At 35.3% G+C, this 25,364-nt stretch overlaps 3 protein-coding genes across 3 annotated transcripts; 1 reads left to right on the top strand and 2 right to left on the bottom strand.

Moving 5' to 3' along the window:
* The first annotated feature begins 1,681 nt into the window (after window positions 1–1,681).
* Window positions 1,682–2,532, top strand: LOC142630008 (uncharacterized). Its single transcript, XM_075804065.1, has one exon. It carries the CDS (start codon window positions 1,738–1,740, stop codon window positions 2,479–2,481), a length of 744 nt encoding a protein of 247 aa, XP_075660180.1. The 5' UTR covers window positions 1,682–1,737; the 3' UTR covers window positions 2,482–2,532.
* A 6,144-nt stretch (window positions 2,533–8,676) lies between these two features.
* On the bottom strand, window positions 8,677–16,986 carry LOC142630029 (uncharacterized). Its single transcript, XM_075804082.1, has 6 exons — window positions 16,674–16,986; window positions 14,816–14,883; window positions 13,251–14,724; window positions 10,486–12,621; window positions 9,501–9,555; window positions 8,677–9,084 (listed from the first exon to the last, which is right to left on the bottom strand). The coding sequence occupies exons 1-6, from the start codon at window positions 16,804–16,806 to the stop codon at window positions 8,934–8,936; spliced, it is 4,017 nt and encodes a 1,338-aa protein (XP_075660197.1). The 5' UTR covers window positions 16,807–16,986; the 3' UTR covers window positions 8,677–8,933.
* A 3,680-nt stretch (window positions 16,987–20,666) lies between these two features.
* LOC142630030 (very-long-chain 3-oxoacyl-CoA reductase 1-like) lies at window positions 20,667–24,749 on the bottom strand. The gene is made up of 3 exons (XM_075804083.1): window positions 23,690–24,749; window positions 23,501–23,570; window positions 20,667–21,176 (listed from the first exon to the last, which is right to left on the bottom strand). Exons 1-3 carry the CDS (start codon window positions 24,328–24,330, stop codon window positions 20,922–20,924), a joined length of 966 nt encoding a protein of 321 aa, XP_075660198.1. The 5' UTR covers window positions 24,331–24,749; the 3' UTR covers window positions 20,667–20,921.
* Window positions 24,750–25,364: the final 615 nt, after the last annotated feature.

Below are 25,364 nucleotides of genomic sequence, written 5' to 3'. Positions count from 1 at the left end.
CAGTGGTTCAAGCAATTCTCACCTTTGCCATGAGTTATTTCCAGTTACCTATTGGTCTTTGTCAAGATATCGAAATGCTTATTCATAAGTTTTGGTGGGACTAAAGGGGTGATAGGAGAAAAATTCATTGGAATAAATGAGAGGTTTTGTGCCAATGGAAGGTGGTTTAGGCTTCAAAGATCTTTGCAAGTTCAATGAAGCTATGTTGGCAAAATAGGTTTGACGGTTGATTCGTGATACGAGTCTCTATTTTATAGGGTGTTCAAGGCAAAGTATCTGCATATACCATGCATAGGTATGGCTAGCCACCCATGATGGTTATATATTGTATTTTAAAAATAAAGTAATATTATGATGTGGCTAGCTTGGATTTCCAACTGGTGGTTAACAGGGATCGAGCTTCTTCTAGATCTAAACGAGCTCATTTCCTGTTTGGGGTTTAGTGGGTCAAACTGTGCCTTTACTTGAACCCTTGGCCAACTTCAAGAGTGCAGTCTGAGCTGTACCAATGCACAATTTGCCATGTGCACAAACATATCATATCACAAGAGGTACTCTTCTTCTACCACCTCAAACCAAGGAGTAGGTTTTAACCTCAACTTCACAAATTCGCATACAAAAAGTCAACTTGTGCATATCCAATTCCCAAACGATAAATAAAACAAGTCAACTTTTTTTTTTTGATGAACAACAAGTCAACTTTATATATATAGACACATGAGTGTATATATATATATATATATAAAAGAAAAAAAATGTTATAAATCTAGAAGAAGCTCGACCCTTGTTAACCACCGGTTGGAAATCAAAGCTAGCCACATCATAATAATTTTAAATTAAAACTAATAATAACTTACCATTTTAAATTTTTTATAAAAGTGTTGTGATAATATTTTGAACATATCAATGTCTTATATATAATTACACCACACAATAATTTGTTATTAGATTCATATTTTAAAAATTCTCCCGTTAGATTATATATTCTATACGTTCTTAACATGTATATCAATATTCATGCCAATCAGTTGTTATTTACCATTCAACTCCTAAATTATCTTTTATTAATTATTTTAAACTACAAAAACTTGAATTTTAAACAATCGATTGATGACATAACTATTGATATTTAATCATCTTGAAATTTTGCAAATATAGAGAATGCATGAAGATAATATAATTCAATAATGAATTTATTAAAATTCGTATTCAATTAAAAAAATATTAAATAATGTAACATTATTTAAAATTACACCATAGGTATCTTGAGTCCATCCCATATATCTCTATTTTATTCATTTATTCTGTCATAGTCCCAATGCTTCACTCCTTACGTCATATTGGTCTGCTATGTCTGGACAGGTGAGCTAATTAATTTAATTGTTCATTATTTGTGTACCTTGTAAATCCTATACCTATCAAACTTATGAGAAAACTCTAGTTACAGTTGTTTAGTTGTTATAATTAAAGTTTTGTAATTAAATTTAAACACATAATTCATACTTTAAAGGATAATTAAATTTAATAAATCAATGTGTTTGAATTAAATTAAAAGACTTAAACAACACCACTTAAAGAACTCTATTTAGGTTTTACTACCACTAATATTATATTGATGTAAAAAATTTCTCTTTCACGCCCTAATAATCCTTATCTTAGTCTTTCTTCACGTCCATGGCTCCAAACCCAAAACCATAAACACACAGAAGTTGAACTTTGAAGCCTCATGCAAACAACATGAAAATATCCAATTACTTTCTTCTTCTTCCTCTCCCTCTCACTCTGATTATCTTCTTCCTTGTCTTCTCTCTCCAACCCAACACCGTTACCAATCCACCAACGCCGAAAAACCCGACTTATAGCTCCGGGGACCTCAAAATCCGACCTGGATACGGCTCCTACGAATTCTACATACAACACCAACTCAACAAGACCCTTAACCCCAAACTCAGAAAAATATGGACAACCAGTGATTGGGAACGAAAAGTTCGAGTCTTTGCGAAATTCTTCCAACTTTTAAAGCAACGGCAACTCCTCCATAACCATTCCAAAGCGCTTTCTATTGGGGCCCGTGTCGGCCAGGAGGTTGAAGCCTTGAGACGTGTCGGCGTGTCTGACTCTGTGGGGATCGACTTGGTGCCGTGTCCTCCGCTTGTGATCAAAGGAGACTTTCACAACCAGCCTTTCGACAATGACACCTTCGACTTTGAGTTCTCAAACGTGTTTGATCACGCGCTGTACCCGCAAAAGTTCGTGGCCGAGATCGAACGGACGTTAAAGCCTGATGGGGTGTGTGTGTTACACGTGGCGTTGTCTGGGCGGCCGGATAAGTACTCTGCCAATGATCTTTTTAGTGTGAAACCATTGATGGAGATGTTCAAGGGGTCCAAGCTTGTTCATATTCGGAAAGTAGATGGGTTCGGGTTGGATACAGAGGTCGTGTTTCAAAAAAAGAAAATTATCAAACCATCCTCATCGTGAAAATACATCTCATGTATTTGATATACGTACAAGACATTACTTCTTTTGTACAATATGTGACCGTCACTTGATTACAATCACTTTTACATATTATGAGAGAAAAGATATATAAATCGATGAGTAAGATAATTATTATTTGACATTAGTAATTACATTCTTAGTTGATTATATCTTGAAACATTATAATTTTTTAAGAAGATAATTCATAAGTTTTGTGTATTTTTTTGTATAAAATATTTTTTTTCTTTAAGAAATTATTTCTTTTAAAAGACTTAAAAATAATAATTCGATGGCTACAACAATACAAGAGAATTTTTTTTTTATTTTTTTATTTGGATGACTTTATTACTAGGAACACTATACCAATTAAGGTACAAAACCCTTTGCACACCTTTAATAAAATCTCGTGTAGGACAACCAAAATTGTGATAAAATCTCATGTATGATCACCAAAATTGTGATGGTAAATGATGGAAGGTATATTCTTCACTAGGAGAAAAAATAAATATATTAATTATTAATCAAGTTTTTATTGTTATTGCTGTTGCTTATTTGATTTTTCTAAAACATTTAAATTTTAGATTCATTTACCTCTCAAATCCAAAATTTGAATTAATGTCTATTTAAGAGAAAACTATTTTATGTAGGAGCTATGCATGCACTTTGCCACTCACAACATGTGGTGTGGGCTCACAAGTGTTTGAATTTATATATATATATTGAAAGAGGAGAATATTTTTCATGTAATGGATATATGCATTCTTACATACTATTGTGAGAGAAAAATTGCAGATATCCAATACATGATATAAATATAATTATTACTGTGAGAGGTTTTTCTAGTATCGCTCTCTAAGATACTTATATCTTTTTTTTTTTTTTTATACAAGATAGAATTTCTACTCTAGCCCAATTTAAGTATATATGTGTGTGAAACTCTCTTCTAGAGACTTGAATCTCAACCCTTGCCCCCCACACCCTACAAACATTTATACTTGTTACACCCTACAAACATTTATACTTGTTCAAGAGTAGGCTTTATCCATTAATTCTTGAAGAATACCCCAACTAATATCCTATAATGCAGGATGAGAATGATTAATGATTAATAATGTTGGTGAGCTGTGTCCAACAATAGCATCGCAATCCTTGGCTTTCTTCTAATTTTAATTCATACATTAACTATATTATATACAAAAGATGCAATTAATTGTGACCTATCAAAGGAAAGAGTAAGCTGGGATCATTTTAAATGTGGCCCAATGCATGAATCATGATACTATAATAATAATAATTAATAAGATAATAATGAGAGTATACGTTAGGTGAAATATACGTAAAGATAAAGAGGAATGAAGGATACTCTCAAACCCATAAAATCAACTGATTAAGACTTTATGGGACAAAAAGAAACCTCGTGATACTATCATCAAGCATCAATATACTAAAGCGTATAAAAAAGGCAAACGATCTAGGGAGAAAGATTGCCGATTTGACCAAAGAATAATTTGATTATCTATCATGATTGTAAACCTCTTTTTACTTATACCAGAATCCAGAATTTTCTTGTACATGTTGATGCCTGGAACCAAGATGGAATATGCTAAACCGTGCAGGTTCAATTCAGTATCCTTGCGCTTACCAGAGATTAATTTTCAAGCAATAGGAACCGACCCCATTGCTGACTCTATAACCACAAAGCCAATACCCAATTATATGTTAAAGAGAAATAGTTGAATATAGAATAATACACCCACAACTTATAACTCATAGTTGAATATGGGCAAGTTAGGACAAAAGTTGTGAGTTTTGTTGTGATACAAGCATTATTCCATAGTCAACTATTTCTCATTTAAGGGGAGGGTACTAAATTTAATATGGCGTAAATGTACTTTTAGTCCCTACATTTTGATGTTTTTTTCATTTTAGCCCCTACATTTTATTTTTACCACTTTTAGTTCCTAATTCAATTAACGCGTTCCATTTTGGTCCTTTCCGTCAATCAACCGACGGAAATAGCTGAGGTGGATACCGGAAGACTTAAAATATTATAAAAAATGTCATGTCACCATGACACATCAGCATATAAATTTTAAAAAATAATTTATTAATTTTAACTAAATAATAAAAATAAAAATAGAATTAAAAACTAAAATTTACAGAAATAAAACAGAATTTAAAAAATAATCTCAAACTCAAACTCTATTCTCTCATCTCAACCAACCCAAACAAAATTTATCATTACTGAGCTCTACCAAAAAAAAAACCTTTCAAATAGTGTACTTACTTTTCCTTAAGTGAGCTCTCTCTAAAATCATGATCTGATTTTAGAGAGAGCTCTACCGTAAAAAATAAAATAAAATAAAATAAAATGAGTTTAGGGAGAGAGAGAGAGAGAGAGAGAGGGAGAGAATGAGTAGGTGAGCATTGTATGTGTAGATCGGCGGTGGCTGAGCATTGTGGTGGTCCGTGGAGGTCGATGGTGGTGGGTCCGTGGGCTGAGCTAGATCGGCAATGGTTGAGCATTGTGGTGGGTCCGTGGAAGTGGGTGCTGGTGGGTCCGTGGGCTGAGCGTGGTTGGGTCCTTGTAAATCGGTTTGGAGCAAATCTAGAGGAAGGGGGCCGACGGTGGGAGCAGATCTAGAGAATGGAACTTGATCTTGGCCTCCGTCTCAGCCACCGTCTCGGCCACAATGGAGCTCGTTGATCTCGGCCTTCATCCCGATCTTGGCCACAATGGAGCTTGCCAATCTCGGCCACCGTCTTGGTGTGGGTTTCTTGACTGATCGGTGGGTTTGGTGACTTTTTCGGTGGTAGTGGTGGTCACGTTCTGGAATTTTTGTGGGTTTTTGAGCTGAAGTTCATGTTATGAAGAAATGTTTTTGATTGGCGAGGTGGTGGTGACTTGATTGTGTCGGTCATTGGTGGTGGGATTTGGGTTTGATTGTGTTGGTTTGGGTTTGATTGTGTTGATTTGAGTTTGTTGTGATTGGTTTCTTGATCTGGGTTTAATCTAGGTTGGTTTGTTAACTGGATTTATGGGTTTGATTTGCTGAGAATTCGTGTTGATTGTGTTGGGTTTTTTCTTTCTGTTTTCATTTATGTCCTAGTGATCTAGGTTTGAGTTCTTGGGTTGCTGGGTTTGTGTTCTTAGGATGGGTTTGAGTTCTTGGTTGCTATGTTTGATTTGGGAAGAATATGAATAACAAGTTGTAAAATGAAGAACCGGAGAACATGAAGAATAATTTTGAATTTTAGTCTTTAATTCTGTTTTTATTTTTATTATTTAGTTAGAATTAATTTTTTAAATTTATATGCTGATGTGTCATGGTGATGTGGCATTTTTATAATATTTTAATTCTTCCGGCAACCACATCAGCTATTTTCGTCGGTTGACTGACGGAAATAACTAAAATGGAACGCATTAATTGAATTAAGGACTAAAAGTGGTAAAATTAAAATGTAAGGACTAAAATGGAAAAATGCCAAAATGTAGAGACTAAAAGTGCATTTACGCCATTTAATATTACATATCCACCCTAACCTTGTCTTCATACTTATAGTAATTTTGATTATACTAAACTCTATTGCTCATAACTCGCCACGTTGACAAATTGTAACAAAGTTTGTGGGGTTTGTTGTGGTATTTTCAACAAAAATGGCCAAATAACACAGTTTGGCCAAATATTTTGGAAAATACCATTGTTTGCGAAATTTTTAAGAGATTACCACTATTTTAAAACTCAAGTCCATAATGATAAAACTCAAGTTATGCATCTAACTCGAGTTCACATAAATTGAGTTCCTTGTTTCTTGTTAAACTTAATGAACCAAAAGAAGCCAAGCTGGTTAGTTGCTTATTAAACTTGATGTACGTCTTTCTTCATCTTATATTTCGGGAGTTAATCAACGAAAAAAAAATATGAAAAGAAGAAATCTCAAGCAAACCATAAAAAAGAGAAATTTAGAGAAAGCAAATATCTGTGGCATGAGTTGAGAGAAAAACCAAAGCCACAAACCAGACCTCTGATTCGTATAAGAGCATCCACATTAGTTGGTGGATAATCATGTATAATGCAAAAATTTCTCAATTTTACACATTTTGAGCAAAAAATCCCCTACATCAGTGGAGCTAAAATTAGGTAAAATCGTGTAAAACCATCCACGAGCTACAGTACCGTGTATATTTACACAGCTACTGTAGCTCGTTTATACAATATTTTATCATTTCTCCTTCGCTCCTTTTTTTCTCTCTCTGATCCGTGCTCAACAGACTCCATTCTCTCATCTTTTTCTCAACACAGAATATATACAGAGATATACTTTGCTCAAAAAAAAAAACACAGACATACACAAACAAACACAGATCGGTGCTTGACTGGTCGGAGCTCGTGGGTCTTGCTATGGATCGGAGCTCGCGGACGCTGGATTGGAGCTTGCGGATCGCCGATCGAAGCTCACGGATCGCCAATCGGAGCTCGCAGATCGCGGATTGTGATCGGAGCTCGCGGATCGCCGATCGGAGCTCGCAAATCGCCGATCGGAGCTCGCGAATTGCGATCGGAGCTCGCAGATCGTGATCGGACTCGCGGATGGTGATCTGAGCTCGTGATCGAAGAAGGAGTTGATCGAGAGGGAGAGGGAGAGTTGATCGAGAGGTAGAGGGAGTTGATCGAGAGGGAGAGGGAGAGTTGATCGAGTGGCAGAGGGAGAGGGAGAGTTTGAGAGATGGGTATAGAGAGAGAGAGAGAGAGAGAGCAAAAGTCAGAAATGAGTTGGGAGAGAGAGAGCGCAGTAATTTAAGAGGTAGTTGGGAAAATAATAAAATATTAAAGAAAATTGATTATTTAATTAAAAATGGTGGTAGGATAGATGAACTGATGTGGGTGTTTTGTAAAATTTAATGTGTAAAATAGAAAAAGTGAATTTTTAGTATAAAAGTAGATGTGTAAAATGAAAGAGCTGATGTGAATGCTCTAATAGTTAAAATAACCATCTCCTCCCGTCCTTGCAATCATCCTCTTTTTTTTCTTTTTTCTTTTTTCTTTTTTCATACGAACTCACGGTCTGCTTTCCTATGTCTCAAGGAAGATCTCAACAACTCTGTACAAATCTCACTAGCTCACTGCCTCTCTCTTCTTCAAACAGTACTTTTTGTGTTTTTCAAAATCTCAGTTTTGTCTTTGACTTGGTCTCCCCCTGCCTTCTTTTTCTCCCTAATCCTAATTTGTTTTTAACACTTCAGCCAAATGCAGCACTTGACTCTATGGCTCAATGGAACTCAAGTTCTATAAATCAAATTTCATGTGACATTTTTAATTCTAAATTTCAGATAACCGGGCACCACCATGGCGCATTTTTTACGAAACTCGAGTTTTAAAACAGTAGTATTCTCTTAAATATTTTGCGAACAGTGGTATATTGCCTTATTTTTTTTATACAAGATAGAATTTTACTTTAGCCTAATCTAAATGTATATGTATGTGAAACCCCTCTGGAGACTTGAACCCCAACTTTAGCCTCGTATTTTGATAAATGGTGTTATTTTGACCATTTTGCCATGGTATTCATATTCAACTATTTCTCTTTACATTTCAGGCAAAGGGTACTAAATTTGGTATTCCATATCCACCCTACCTTCATACTTTGAGTGTATTTGAATATCGTCTATTTTGCTAAAATTGAAAAATTGTTGCTGAAAGCACTGTAGATAAAGGTCAAAGTTAGTTGAAATAGTACAGAAAGGCCCATAAATAGTGCAAAAAAGTACAGTAAAACCCATGAATAGTAGCAAAAATAAGCTGAATAATGAAATAATCTTAATTTTTAATCCTAACCCAAATGCACACTTAAAATAATTTTGATTATACTAAAACTTCATTACAAATAGATATAATTTTACTTCAGGCATCGCATAACAAGTATAACATAGAAACTAAAATTTTTTACCCTCTAAAAATTTATCAATGACCAAATTGCTTATTCATTCGTGATGGATGTTGAAGCTGTGGCTCCATTTAGTTCATGGAAAATGAACTTGGAGAGAATGCCTGTGTGATGACATTTGGATGGGGTTTATATAGCTTTTGTTTCAATGTGGGCATGCTAAATTCTCTTATTGGCTTAAATTGAATGACATGCAAGGGATAGAAAAATAGTTATTATGGGGAAAAAAGATGATGAAGAAGAAGAAAATAAATTCAATCCTTTCAAATTTTCAATTCCTTCCATTATGTATTGTATCATATTATCAGTCAAAATTCTTATCAAAATCCAATCACTGAACACAAACTCAAAATTTTTGAAATTGATTATTAAACAAAAAACCGGCAGATATGCTTAATGCCTCTGCTTCTCAACAGTACATAGAGACATGCGCAGCCTACAGTGAATAAGGACCAAAATTTTAGCTCCTGGACACACAAAAAAAAAACATTCAAACAAGAGAGCAATTACGGGTCAGCCAGACTGTCCGGAACAAAATCAACAGGCTGGCTTTCAGTGTCTTCCAGTTGCAACTGCGATGCTGTTAGTTTAGCCTTCTTGAAGCTGCGCGAACTTCTAAAGATTGTACCAAGGTCCATATCTTTTGCAACTGAAGAGCTGCCCCATGGATCACAAATATATTAAAGATTTTTTGAGATAATGATGGGAACAAAATATACATAACAAAGAAATAATGTTTATGAGGATGTAGCCTTTAAATTGACAAATTCTAAATGTCAAAAAAGCTAGCTGACAGTAAACACACACATGGAACAATTTCCGTACAGCTCCTTAGGTGCAGTATATCAGGTTCCTTAATTAAATTCAAGCACATGGTTGCATTGACTAATAAAACACAACCAGCATTACAATGACAATTAAATTCAATACAGCTATGTGTTTGAATTGATTGGAAAACCTTATGTGGTGCACGCAAGGAACCACCTTCCCCCCCCCCCCCCCCCCCCACACACACACACACACACACACACACACACACACACACATATGAGAGAGGGAGAGAGAGAGCTTACCATGAATTCATGATGCTTCTTCCACCACTGTTATTTCTTTTCGAGTCATTAGATCCTAAGGCAATTTTGATTCAAATAGAAAAATTAGCTCCAATAAGCTCAGACCAAAGTTGTCAGAAAGAAAGTAACAGAGAAAATGAGGATGATGCCATTCATGATTATGTTATAGATCCTTAAGGAAATTGCCATCCAGTTTATACTAAAAGAAAAAAAATAAGAGATACTGCAACTTGTGGATGACATTAATACTTCAACTTGTGGATGACATTAATACTTAAAGTAAGAGATATGTTACCTCGTAAAAAAAAATATATATATATATATATATATATATATTATAATCAAGGGTGTTGGGTTCGTTGTAATGTGCTCTTGATGTGATGCACATTATGATGATGTCACATTAAAGCTTTTGGTTTACTTTAATTTTTCTAACATTACCATAATTTAAAATACAAAATATATCACGTCATCTGAATCTCATCACCTTTCTAAACAAAGAAATGTTGTATTATTGTATTGATATTACATTAATGTAAGATTACAATAATGTAATATTATGGCGTAATGTAACATTACGGCAAACCAAACACCCCGTCAGTGCTGAACACACATAGGAGGTTTCAACTTTCAAGCATTTCTTAAGGTAATTGCCATCTAGTTTATAAAAGATAAGTAATATGTTTGCCTCAAGGCCTAAACACTGTAATTATACCTTCTCATATGCTGTCCACCTAGATGATATCTGAATCAGGTCAACATGGATCATTCAAGTTTTCTTGCCATGAGACAATCAAAGTTACAGCCAAACACATTTAAAATATTTAACATTTGAAAAGAACAAAAACAATGAATCTGACTTGTCCACTTATCTCAAAAAGATGCAAGAGAAAATAGAATGCAATGTACAAGGAAAAATAATTTCCTAAATCCTGATACAATTAACAATGTTGGGTGCTAAAATTTCAGACAGAAATTGAATTACCATTTCGTGGTGAGTTGAGTTTTGCGTTGCTTTCCCCATCTGAGAAGTCAGATGAAAATGAATTATCTGACGGTGTTCTGGTGCTGGCATTTGAATTGTCAACTCCATCTTCGTCTTCAGAGGACCCACTACTATCATCTTTGAAGATTGCTCCCAATTTAGTTAGCAAGCTCTTATCATGTTGTGAGCTATTTACGACTTCCCCAGTTTCATTAACAAAAGCTTTTCTAACACCCTGGCCTGCACCTGATTTGTTCTCATTAAACAATTTATTTTGGTGAACTAGATTCTTAGAATTTCCCAAGTTAGACTTTGATACAGCTAAAGCTTCACTTTTTCTCTCCGAATTAATTCTGGTCTCAGAAGCATTGAGAGTGCCAGGCCTTGTTACTTCTTTAGGAATGGAAGTGAACGTATCAGACATACTAGATTGAGGAGCTGTTTTGCCACTTCTAGAAGCTTTCGGAAGCTTCTTTTCAGGGTGAAGCATGCGCTCGGCGCCTTTATCTTTAACTGGCCTTTCCTTATAGTTGCTTTCAGTTGTATGTAATGGAACTTGGGAAGACTTGCCAGTTCCAGAGTCACTTCTAGAAGCTTTTGGAACCTTCTCTTCAGGAGGAAGAATTTGCTCAGAATTTTCATCTTCAACTGGCCTTCCCTTAGAATTGCCTTCAGTTGTATGTAATGGAACTTGAGAAGACTTGTCAGTCACACAATTCGTTTGAGCATGAAGAGGATCAATTTCAACCACTGAATCTCTCTCGTGCTTCAAATTTGATTCATTACTTTTATTCTTGGTACTTGTTTTTGTTGACTTAGTTTTCTTTGTCGATTTGGATGAAGCTTGCACCTCCCTTTGATTATCAGCTGAATGTGTTAGATCCTTATGACCAACATCTTGGTCTTTTGTTTGCAAATCCAGGAGGTTCTCTGCAGTAGCACTTTGTTTCTTCTTAGATTTCTTACTCATTTTCCTATCCATATTCTCTGCAATTGCTTGAGTTTTGCTGATTTGCTTTGAGGAGTCCATGTCATCTCCATTGACATCACCAGTTTCCCCGCCAGAAGCTTGCACCTCCATTTGATTATCAGCTGAAGGTGTTGGATCCTTATCACCAGCATCTTGATCTTTTGTTTTCAAATCCAGGAGGATCTTTGGAGTAGCCTTTTTTTTCTTCTTAGATTTCTTACTCATTTTCTCATCCACATTCTCTGCATTTGCTTGAGTTTTGCTGATTTTCTTTAAATGTTCCACCTCGTCTCCATTGACATCACCAGTTTCCCCACCAGAAGCTTGCACTTCCTTTTGATCGTCAGTGGAAGGTTTTGGATCCTTATGGACAACATCTTGATCTTTTGTTTGTAAATCCAGGAGGTTCTTTGCAGTGGCATTTTGTTTCCTTTTAGATTTCTTACTCATTTTCTCATCCTTCTCTGCATCTGCTTGAGTGTTGCTGATTTGCTTTGAGGATTCCACGTCATCTCCATTGACATCACCAGTTTCTCCACCAGAAGCCAAAAGGGATGTACTCAATGTTTTTACTTTTGATACTTCCTTCTCCTGAGATTGAGAGAAATTTCTTTCTTCTTTCTTAGTGTTGTTAGTGGAATTATCACTATTTACAGCTTTATCAGGCTCTGCCGAAGATATTTCATGTTCAGAACCTTTAACAAGCTCTGTACCTAATTTAATTGGTGTCCCCCCGACTGAATCCTCAGCTTTTCTCTTCTTCCTTTTTTTCTTACCAGATATACTATGCTCAACAATTCCAGTTCCATCTGACAATTTAGAAGTGACAATCACTTCTTTAGCATTCATGTCTGTTTCACCCCGACTAGATGGTTTGTCCTTTCCTGACAGCATCCCTTTAGGATCTCCGTCATGTGATGATTCTCTTTTCTCTTCAACTCTGTCAGTCTGATCAGTTTCACAATTGGCATTGTCATTAAGGATGCTATTCTCAGGCCTGGAAAGAATAGGGAGATTATTCAGCTCTTTGATGACAGAGGGATGGCCTTCAAAGTCAATAACACAACTGTCTTTTATATTTCTCCCTACTCCAACAGCAGCAGCTCCTTCAGTTGCATCACTTTTGCTTTTCACATTGCCAGCATCAGTGTCACACATGTCAAGATCTACAAAAGAACCGGCAGTATAATCAGCAAAAGATACTGATTTCTGAAAACCAACATGAGTGTCATGTATCATCAAAGGAAAAGGGCTGTTGGATGTGAATTTATGAAAAATGTAGCATTAGGGACGTGGCTATGTATCTATATATTCTAGTGAATTTATCTCAATAAACATATACAGGGAGCAGTATAATCAGCAAAAAGATGCTATGATTTCTGAAAACCAACACAAGTGTCATGTATCAGCAAAGGCAGGGGGTGCAGAAATGGCAAGTATGAGAGATGTAGCACAGGTAATGCGGCTATATATGTATATATCTTAGTGAACATATCACAGTAAACATATACAGGGTTTGCATGCATTAAAAACATAAATATAGAAAACTGAAAGTATCATAAAAACAATAAAAATGTATGAGTTTCTTGCCATTAATGACAGCACCCTTATAACAATGCACATTTTTTGAGGTTAATAGAGGTGTTTTCTTTTATAATTTAAGAAATAATTTCTGACATGCCAATTTTCACAAGTGTTGTACAAATTAAACAGACGTCTTCAACAAACTTGAACTAAAATTAAACAAAAGCAAGATTATATTAAATCACATATGAATAAAACGGATGGGAATCACCTCGTGAAGAGGGTACTTTGTCATGTTGCCCCACTGCAAAGTCATACTGCTTCTCCTTCTCCTTCTCCTTCTCAGAGATTTCACAAAGTCCAGAAGTCATTGCACCCTGAACACACTCTCCAGTTACAGATGTTGAATCCTTCTGGTTAATTTCCACAGTGACCCTAGAATTTTCTTCCTTAGTATCTTTGGCAGAAGGAACAGCAGTGACTACTTGATTAAGGGAATCAGATTTCTTTTTCCTCTTCTTCTTTACCCTGCTTGAATCAGTTTCCAGAAAATGTACATTTTCCAAAGGTTCAGTGGCTAAACTGTCGACGGTCACATTTGTCTTCTGTTTGTCCACTAGTGAAGAGGGTAATTCATTATTTTCCCCCATTTCATGAACAGAATCACCCTGCTTTTCCTTCAAGGAAATTCCAGAGAGTTCAGAAGCTGTTACAGTTGCAAGCTGGACATCTTGTCCAGGAACAGATGCTGCACCAGGTTCTCCACCTGAATCCTTGTGATTAGGTCCCACCGTGACCTGAGAGTTCTCTTCTCTGACATCTTTTCCAGAAGAAGGAACTGCAGAAACTACCTGATTGAGAGTTTTTGAAGTTTTCTTTCTCCTCTTCTTATGCTTCCCACTGCTTGAACCAGTTTCTAATAAATGGGAATCCTCCACTGGTTCAGAAGATATACTGCCTAAGATGGTATTTGCCTTGGAGATCTCTTTAGTAGAATCACAAGTCAAAACTCTCTTTTCCTTCAAAGAATCATCATCTCCAATTTTCTTTTCAATGTTACGCTTTCTCTTTTTATGAGACCTAGATTGTGAAGCTTCTTCCAATGACTTGTTGCCTTGCACATCCACATCATTCTTAAATTTTTCAATCATGCCACCATGTTTTTCTGTAACTTCAGTTTCCTTGCTCAGATAATTCTTCCTCTCTATTGTAGAAACTGACCTCTTACTAATATTAGAAGATGAACTCCTGCAAGGTTCATCAGGAATACTTTTGTTTCCCATCCTCATATCAAATGAAACTTCTCTACCTGCATTATCTAAAGAGTATTCTGGGACTGCAATATCTTGTTGTGACGCATCTTTGCCAAATCCATGAACTGAAACGTTTTTTTCTTTTAAAGCTTTTACACCAAAATCACTTGAACCATACCGGTCACCTATACAAACATTCTCTTTCACATTCTGGTTGCTCCCAACCGGCACCAGTGGTGAACCATTAATATTGGATGGCCTTATGAGAGAACCATCATGAGGAAGATCAATCCTATCAAATGAAGTACTATTATTGGTGCCAAAACAGGCTAATATGTTGTTAGAACCGGGAATATGGGACTGTTGATTTTCACCATGCTCCATTGAATGAGAGGCATCAACACAAAGAAACCAATTCTTCTTGATTCCATCAAAAGCACTTTTCACAAACATGGAATCTGATAAGTGGTAAAAGTATCCTTTGCGCTTTACCTGCCAAAGTTAAAAGACTCTATCAACTGAATGAAATATGTTCAAAAAGCAAGATGTCAAAAAGTTTTTTCTGTGTGTTCAAGCAGCATACCTTTAGAGCATGAATTTGTATCTTCCCAGTGTTAGGAAAGCACAGTGGGTGCTCATAAAGAATTTTCTCTGCAAGTTGACAATATGTATAGGTCATTAGGAATGGAAAGTGAAAAGGTATAACTAGAGACATTTTAAGCACTAGTTGGTGGGAAATTAGAATTTTTTTTTTTTCCCTGGCATTAATCTAGGAGTTGCATAGATCATAACGGTGAAGAACCATAAGGTGCACATCTATACATCACCAAATTACTTATAATGATAAGATATCATATGTTCCATGATATAATAAAGGTTGAGTCTTATACATTGTGTTTATTCCACGTGACTCAATGTAGATATTACAAGCAATCCTTTCACAATGAGACAGTTGTTTTTTCCTCTTTTCTCTTTCTTTTGCTTTTCTTTTTGTTTTTTAAGATTTGATTAAAACAACAACAAAAATAACAAAGCTTTAGCCCCAAAACTTAATAATCAGTTATTTATAAGCATTGATTAGTTAAATAAATAAATAAAAAAAACCAAAAAATTTACAACCAATTTTCTCCTATCGAACTCCATTAACAAAATTCAACATATAAGTTATCAGCCATCTTGCTTCAACTGGAACTTCATCAGCAAAAGTTCTAAATAATTCTTCTTCATTTTTTACAAGTCTAAATAATTAGGAACTTAAAAAAAAAATTTGAAAAAAATAAAAAAATAAAAAGTTCTAAATATTTGGAATGCTAATTACTTTATTTTATTTGAAACTTAACTACTAAAAATTATAATTATACCAAAATCATGTCTTTCTTTTCGCCATATCAAAAGTGTTATCCATCTTGATGCAAACTCACATTTAGAAATGTTAAACAATATAAGATATCATTTATTTTATCCCTCTTTTAAGTATACATTCATTTTATTAATTAATAAATAAACTGCATAGGTATATTGCCAGTTAACAAAAGATGATATAATAAAAATTTGTCTCATTGAGTCATTGGAAGTCGGCTTCTAAAACCCTTGAATTTCTAATTCATCCATTTATCTCAGTTTTTTTTTTTTGCAATGTTTCCTAGGGATAGATTCCTCTCCCCCTCCCTCCTTTTATATTATTAAGTTAGACATGCTCTTAGAGAGTACTGAACTCAACACCTTAGCCATCACCCCCATTCTTATGGGAGGACTAACCCTCAAAATAGCTAATCGCTACGATCAAATTATGTTGAAGTATTACTCCCTCAAAAAAAAAATTTACTTCAATGTTTTAATTTAATGATTAAGATTGGACGCTTGCGCATGTGAGGATTGTATTTTGCCATATATAAACTCAATGCATAACTAACATCTTTCTTAACAATAAACAATGTCAAGGATCCAGTGCTAACATAATTTTATAGCTAGAACCATTCTACAAATTGAAGACACAGCTCAATCTCACCTAGTATTAGCATTTCAATGTCAAAACGCCTAGAGAAAAAGTGCAACCAATCATACATCATATTCAGAACATGTAGCTCAACAATTGTATTCTTGAATTTCTTTCAGTGCAAGACCCAAGACTTATGAATTATTCTCAAATTATTTTACACACTCGCACCAAAAAAAAAAACCCCATAAATTGGGCAATATCAATTGATCAAAATACTTAAACTTTCCTAGCATTAGCTATAAAACATTATTAAGTAATCTAATTTAACAGGCTTATATACACTGCTTGGTCCCAAAAAAAAGAAAAAAGAAAATTCATTTCTCCAAACAAACACTCCAAAATGCCAACCAACCAAGCAAAAAAACCTCTCAATAAAACAAAAACACAAAACCCAAAAAGGAAAAAAGAAAAAAAGTTTCAGGTGATGGAAGAAAGAGATTACTTTTGAGGTCGGAAACGGTGTCGGAATCGGAGACAAACAAGGCCAAGTGGGTGTCAAGGCTGGTGTCTATAAACACAACATTCTGAGAGGCTATATTAGAATCGGAACAGGACCCAGAACCCGGTTTCGCCATGAATTGAGGTAGTGAGTAGTTTTAGAGGTTGAGCTGATGAGGGTGAAAGTGGACACAAAGGTTATTGTTGTATGGCGGCATATACATGTATGTAGTAGAAGAAGTCTGGAAGTTCCACAAGGTTTTGGTTTTTGTTTTGTTTTGGGTTTTTGGTATTTCAAAGAGACACAGAAGCGCAATGCGCGCACCGCTTTAAGAACAGTACATACATATTCTAGTGTTTTTCTTCACTTGGGTCTAGGAAGGAAAGCCCATTGTTATTTGTTATGTGTGTTTTTCCCTTGATGATGGGCTCAACTTGTTTTTGTAAGCACTAGACCCAAAGGGATGAAGTAAGAAAAAACTTAAAATTTCCTTAGATAACAAATAAAGTTAAATAAAATAAGTTGATTTTTTTTTTCCTTTTTCGGAAAGTCCTATAGCAAAACAAAAAAAAAAAAAAACGGGGCCCTCATTGAGCAGAAAGTATAAAGTGATACTTGCAAGCAGTATCTAACAATGATAGAAATAAGCTTTTTTCTTGTAAGACCAACGTGATACTTACAAACAGTGGATAAATAAGTAAACCATCAGCTTAAAATCCCAACCCAAACACATATTAAGTAAAAAACAATGCAATGGACCAAACAAGTTTTAGTATTTTACATCTTGTTAAGGTGGCAAATTTTAATTAGTAATTGAGTATAATATAACTTTCATCTGAGACTACCACTTACATCATTTTTATTGTGCCCTCATCACAACTTGCTACCAACACAATAGTGTCAATTTTTAAAAAATTTGATATGTAATTAGGCTTATTGTTAAGGAGGAAAAAAAAAAACAAAGGTGAAAAGTAGCCTTGTATGCTAATTTTAGGAGTGTACAAATATAATGATATATCATTGAGGGCATTGTTTTGAGCTTAATAACATGTGATTTGTGGATCCGAGTTAATTTAGTTGATAAAGTTGTTTGTTTTTGTATGGGAAATTTCATATTGATGACAATGATGAGTATTTTGTATAATGGCATTAGAGTTTAAACAATGAAAAAAGTTGTCCTCTTTATTACGCAGGATATGGGCTTCATAAGCTTTCAATTCAGTAATTAATCTAAATTTTCCTTGTTCTTATAATTTGAAATTATTTATGCCATTCAAAAAACATAAACATAAACAAAAATGCAGATTCCCCGTCAGTTTTAAATTTTTAATAAAAAATAAGACATTTGTTAGGAAGGTTTTTTGAATGACGGGTTCAAGTGGGTTTGGACTTACCAACCCTGGTTCCTGATGGAATGATTCATGTCTACTACTCACTCTTATAAAGATTAGAGGCTAATGATGTATAGTGAAGAAAATGCTCAAAGATACCACCCCACAAAATGAGAGATCATCAAAGTAATTACTCTTAAACTTTATATGATCATAATACAACAAGATGAGAGAGAGAGAGAGAGAGAGAGAGAGAGAGAAGGTTTATTTATGCTACCACACCCACAGAAAAGCACAATTTGGAATCTATTACTTCCTCTCCAAAGTGTAACTCTTGAAGCTAAGCTTTATAATTGAACTAAATGGTGTACGATTTCCAACTTTACATAAAGGTTTGGATCAAAATGGCCGTATACCACTGTTAGAGAAAATATGTATGAATCTACCACTGTTTGCGAAATATTTAACAATTTACCACTTTTTTGAAACTCAATTTTGTGGAAATCGAGTTTTCCATGATTATCAAGTTCACGAAACTTGAGTACCATGAAATTTTTTTATAAGTTTTTGAAGTAACTGGATTTCATGGAACTCGAGTTCCTTGAGCTCGAGTTACATCAAAAAATTTCAAAATTTTTTCATGGTACTCGAGTTCACAAAACTCGAGTACTAGGGAAAACTCAATTTCCACAAAATCAAGTTTCAAAAAAGTGATAGATTACTAATTATTTTGCAAACAGCGGTAGATTCCAAAATATTATAAATAAATAAATAAATAAAAATGTGCCATTTGGCCATTTTTACCTAAAGGTTTGAGTTTCTTGATTTCTGGATTCTTAAAAGAATGGCTACCTTGGAGTTTGATCTTATTTGGATATTACAATCACTTGCTTTTTATAACAATTTAAGACAATCGACTAACTAAACCAATTTTTCTGGACTATTTTGAGGGGTGCATCCCCCAAAGAATCTACTAAATTTAAGGGATTTGGCCAGTCAATATTAAATGAAGAAAAATCGATTTTTCATGGTGGAGACATTTAGTCCTAGATTTATGGCAAATGCAGCAGATCAATTTTGTGTGTGTTTTTTTTTTCTTGTATTTGTGGTTTGCACGAGGCTTGCTCATGGATTTTGCAAGTGTTACAAGCTCACTTGGCAAAATTTACCTCCTGGGATTATGGATAGACCCAAAATAGACCCACTCTTTACCCTGCATACCACACTCCTTTAATTTCTCCATTAATTTTAAATGAACTTAGGCCATGTGAAAAAATAAAAAGCTAAAAATAAATATAGTAGGCCCAAAATAAATGGGTTTTACTTAGTGTGGTCCTCTAGAATAATTGGGCATTAACTACATTTAAGTATGGTTCTAGTTCTAACTGAACCTATGGTATCCTGTGGGGGATCATTTTTCCCATTGGAGTGTGGAACCTATGGTTACACCGGAATACAGTTGTTTTTAATAATGAAGCTCCTAACAAGATCTCCAAATCTGATATTTTTGCTAAGGTAGCTGAATATGCCTTTCTTGGTGTTAACGAGAGGAAGAAAAGGAACTTGGGAACAATTTTTATCAAGTGGGAGCCACCCCACAAAATTGGCACAAGCTGAATATGGATTGATCTTCTCTTGGGAATCCTAGCCGGGCTGGGGGACGGGGCATTATTCGAAATGCTAATGTTGAATGGGTGGGAGGTTATGCTCGTGCTATTGGAACCACTACCAGCGCTGCAGCTGAACTTTGGGCGCTACGGGATGGTTTAAATATGTGCATTGAGTTAAATCTTCCAGCTGTGGTTATAGAGTTGGATGCAAATCTGATTGTGGACCTATTAAAGAAACCAGGTGGGAGTTTAAATGGGAATGACGTGATTGTGGCAGATTGCAAGGAGAGCCTGAAGAAAATCCCAAGAACTATTATCTAACATTGCTTTAGAGAAGCCAACAAGTGCGCCGACACACTAGCAAGAAGAGGAGCTTTACTGTCACAAGATTTTTTTATCTTTTTCTTTTCCTCCTTCTGATGTAGCTCTGTTGCTTAGCTTAGATTCTGCTAGCACTGTGTATGAGCGAGCCTGCTCAACCTGTTCTTGTATGAGCGAGCCTGCTCAACCTGTTCTTTTTCTGCTTCTGATTAGTTAATGAAATTGCCATTCTTAACCAAAAAAAAAAAAAAAAGAAAGTTCTAGCTGATACGAATGAAATCCTGCTCCAGAAACATAATATTACGCTATAAGCATGGGCCCAAATAATTGTGAATTTATGTTATCAGTTATGTTTGTATAAAATCTTTGGTAAATCCTCTTCTGAACTGTATTGTCAATCCACCTAAAAAAACATAGATGATGTGGTACTCCAATCCAAACCAGTAAAACCATGCCAGAATAAAAACTACATTTTTTACATGACTTTCTGAGTTGGTCATATTTGTGTGTTAGGTTGCTTGTTTTTATCATTAGTGCAGGGGTAGTAGTCGTTGCAACCGTATCTGTACTTTTGGAAAGCTTAAAAACACGAGTTCAGCGGGTGCTTGATCTGCTTCTTTTGCGTGAACGAAATCGTCATGAAAAATCTTTAGTAACCAACTCTGCCGACATATTCAACTAACCCAATAAATGTAGCGCCAAACTAGAACCGAGGGTTGACATTAAAAAATAAATTGAAAGAAAATAAAACCACCCTCTGGGGACCACATTTTTTTTTTGATCAGGGGGACCACATTTATAACATTCGTAAAATCAAACTTTAAGAGACGAGGAAAAATGAAGAACAGTCTATATTGAAACCAAACTCTCATAATGCTAATGAAATTGCAAGGTGAACTCCAACCATACAATTAGCATTCTTAATTTTAATCCACCAATGTACTTGACTAAGAAGCCATCCCTGATAAAAGTTAGAGCAAGACGCTGGCTTATTCCTTCTTCCTTGAGTCCTTGAGTTGTCCCCTCTTTCGAATTCCAAGGCAAAACCTCAGCCGCCATGCATCAACAACAAACTCTGGCAAGGAGTAGGCCAAAGCCCAGAGGAGGGTGTGTGGCCAGTAAGGTGTGCAACGAGGCTCGTAGCCTATGTGACGCAAAGCTGCTCGGGCATATCCATCTGTTGATGGAACAAGGAAGGAGGACCTCTTGATTGATGCCATCTTGGTTGCCACATATAGCGGAACCTGCATCCAGCGGATTGATCAGTGAACATTAACCAATGCAATACAAAGGGTGATAAGCGAACAAAAGCTCACAACACAGTTTTTTTTTGCATGTCTATAAGCTAAATGCTTTTGACATAAAATAGTCACACAAAAGAAAAGCATCTATCTGCTTAGTTCAAATGACATTTCCTCCTTCCACAATAATGGGATGGAGGTAATAGCATGGGTTCTAGACCCATCGGTGTGTATGTCACTTAACAATTTAAAAAAATATATATATATATCTTAACTATGCAAAGCATTGCATTTCACTAAGCAAATTGCTTCACTCTATATGTGAGACCATATCATTACTTACCCATTTTTTCATTGCCTAAACTAATGTCCTCTAGAGTTACTTCTATTTGATCTTTTGTTTAGTAGTCTATCATTCCTAATTACAGGTGACATCAATTGGTCACTGAATATAACCATCCCATTGATATTTCCTTATCTTGCACTTATTCGAAGCTGCCTTGAACTCATCATAAATGAACCCAATTTTGATCTGCGTTATCCACTCATCCAACATCCCATATTTAAGCATATAAAAGAAAGTCCTCATGATACCAACACAGAATGAGCAGTCCAACTTAAAAACAAACTTGAACTGGGAAAAGGTTGGGGGGAGGAGGGGCAGGGGCATGGAATGTCCAAAGTCTGACCATGTAGAAGGTGTCATGTAAAATCCATGACCTATTGAAGGACAAAATATGATTTGCATAGAATATTGTTTTTTTTTATTTTTTTTTTTTTTATAGGTAATCAGAAATCTAATATTAAAGAGAAAAAAAAAATGAAAAGTACAAGATGTTCATGATGATGAACAACAAGAAAAAATAGAACAAACAGCACAACAAAAAGAGGGTAGTCAGGAAACTAAGCTAAGGGAAGACATAAACTCAGAGCAATTAGTAAAACCCCAAGAACGAGACCACTCCAATAGACTGCGTTAGTATAAAACCTTTAACTCATCCAACGTCTTTGCATAGAATATTGTAAGTTGTTATTATGATCAGTAGATTCAGTAGATAGAGTTTTAACCTATAATCAAAATGAAGGGGGCTGGGAGGGATGGCTTGGATTTGGTCCTACCTTCTAGCTTTTTTGGCATGAAATTGACTGCTATTAATGCTTAAATCTTTGCATTTGCCTTTGACAGCCCAAGCCTTTTATCATTGCACTAGACAACAACCCCTTATATTTATCAATATTGTGATTCAATAATATATGATGCTACCTAACACCCTAACAGTAAATTTCTAAAACAAAAAGGGGGGGGGGGGGTGTCAAACCCAGTAGGCCAGTACAAAAAAAAATCGCACTTTTGCAGCATCTGGGAGAGTTGATTGATAGACAACCTTACCTCCAATTTTATTTTTGGAGAGGCTGATTCCAGGACTCAAACCCATGGCCTATTGCTTTTTGGTGGAGGCCCTTGCCATCCCACCAAAGCCCGACCTCTTGTTACTTTCTAAAAATAATAAAAGATATTTGATTAAGGCCCACCCCTTAATCTATAGCCTATTTATCATTGTCCTAAAAAAAATAAAGAGACTACATTTTTATGTCTACATAGGCATTCTTTTTCTTCTGTTTCCCCACAGTCCATAGCTAAGCTAAACAATCTATTAATCCTTCACGTCACATTTAAAAGGATAAATTAATATGAAAAGGAAATCAATGAAAGACAAGCTTTACCTAATGAGTCTAATAACCAAATTAAGACAAGCAACGTTGTCTAAAACATAAACTGTCAATCTGAAATTGATAAACAAGAAAAGATAACTTTACCTATAATTCTAGGAAGCAAATTAGGTTGTGAATAGATTGAGTTTCCCCATTGCATTAAAAACTTTATGTTAGATGACAATAGGCCACCCTAATATAATTCACCAATCACAGCTACTTGCCTCTAGCATGGGACAGAGGGCTGCCATATACCACTAAATTAGGCGGCTGACAATCCCATGTGAAGGTCAAACAGCTTCAAGTTGAATAGGCTATTAATTTGGCTTCAAAAGCCCACCAAAAGTTGGCTTCTTCTACAATACCCTCAACAAGGACAAGGCTTAAAGTGTGAAGTAGTTTTTGTTCAATATTAATGGCACAAATCTAAATTTCAAACTTCCATCCTATGTTGTCCTTCTCAAGACAACTATTGTATCACCAAAACAAATCTAAGAAATATACAAAAATAACAGGAAATGGGATTTAAAGAAAAATGATATTAACTAATCATTTGAACATAAATAAAACTTAACCAAAACAAAACAAGATTATCTAAGACATAAGCTCAATACCTGACACTGAACATCGATTCCACTTTTCTTGTATTCAACATAGAGACACCTCGAGAATTGATCAATATACCTGATCAAAAACACAAGTAACCTCCTTTCAGCTCATAAAATTATGAAATGAACCAAAAATTTTCAAGCTATCTCAAATTCAACAAAGAAAGAAAGAACTTGCTGCAAGACTATGCTTACGCTTTAGTGGCTGCGTAAACAGCATAAAGAGGATCAGAAGGAATCACAATGGCAGCTCCAGAGCCAATGTTAACAATTGCACCTCTCTTCCTCTTGAGCATCCCAGGCAAAACAGCCTGAGTAACCTTAGTAGTGCCAACAACATTGATTTGAATCAAATTCTTCAAAAGCTCCTCATCCACTTCATGAAAAAACCTGGCATAAGGGTACGATACCCCAACGTTGTTGACCAAAACCCCAACATCTAAACCCTCAATAGTTTCACTAATCCTCTTAATCCCCTCAGACAAATCACCAGAGAAATCCACAACAACATTCTTGATCTGGGTTTTGCTGTACTTGGCTTGAATCGAATCCGAGACATCTTTGAGCTTCTCTGGATTCCGACCCACCAAGACAAGATTAAGCCCCGCCCGAGCCAATTGAAAGGCGAAACCTTTGCCAATACCATCAGTGGGTCCAGTTACGAGTGCCCATGAGCCGTAGTGCTTTTTGAGATTTTTGGGTGGTCTGAGAAAATTGACGTAGACCCAGTTGAGGAAAGTGAGAGAAAGTTTTAGAGCCGAGAGAGAACCTAAAGTGAAAAGCACTAGAACCCAGAAAGGTTGAGTCTTGAGCTTGTCTAGAACACAGGTATGCATGATTGGAACAGAGTATGCGTTTAGTTTGGATCTGAGAAATGGCTAAATGGGGGGTTTTGTAGGGAGAGAGAGAGAAGAGTAGGTTTGAGATTAACAAGGTTAGCTGGGGGTTGATTTAGAAGAGGACAGGACGGGTTGGAGGAAGTAAAGACCAAATGGGTCGTGTTCAATGCTAACAGATGATTGGATATATAGACATTAGGATAGGACAGTTAGCAGATCAGAAGGCATTCAATTTATGCAGGCAACAGAGTCAGGGAGAGAGAGAGGAAATAGTTGGGTGAAGTAGATGAGCGGAAAACCACCGTAATTAAACAATCAAACAACGACGCACATGAGAGAACGTGGAGCTGCCACTGTATTTTGCTGGACTAGGTGGCACTGTTTTATGTTGGGAAAATCTACAATGTAGAATATCTACTCATCTACTAACTATATCAAAAGTTTCTACCAAAAAAAACTATATAAAAAGTGTCAATGACACTTTCTAGAGTGCTTTGGCTACAGTAATTTTGGTTTATTCAACCAAACTGCTTCACTCGTTTTTTTTTTTTTTTTTTTTTGGAAAATATCGCTTGAACAGGCTTTTTTTACTTTTTTTTTTTATCTCCATCTCAGCTGTTAAAATATTATCGCAACAAATTGTGACAATATTTTCACAATTTTAGAGGCGTTAATTTTATATAAGTTAAAATAAAAATATATATGTATATATCATACTAGAACCAACCACAATTAAAAATAAATGTATTGTGAAAAAAAATCCGACATCCACATCATTTTTCATAATATTTTCATAACAAATCATAAGTGGTAAATTATTATTGGTTTTAATTTAAACTTATCATTGAAATTGCTTTTTTTTTTCGTACCAATAGCAACTCATAACAACTTACTATTTAATGATTTATTGTGTAAATGTTGTGGACATAGCATTTCTTTTGTGAAAATATTAAGACATTTTATTGTCATCATAATATTTTCACAACTACTAAAGTGTCAATTGTTTACAAGTTAAAATAATATATAAAATT

Source organism: Castanea sativa, chromosome 3 (assembly GCF_040712315.1).
Source record: "Castanea sativa cultivar Marrone di Chiusa Pesio chromosome 3, ASM4071231v1".
NCBI lineage: Eukaryota > Viridiplantae > Streptophyta > Magnoliopsida > Fagales > Fagaceae > Castanea > Castanea sativa.
This window is presented reverse-complemented; position numbering and strand designations above follow the sequence as displayed.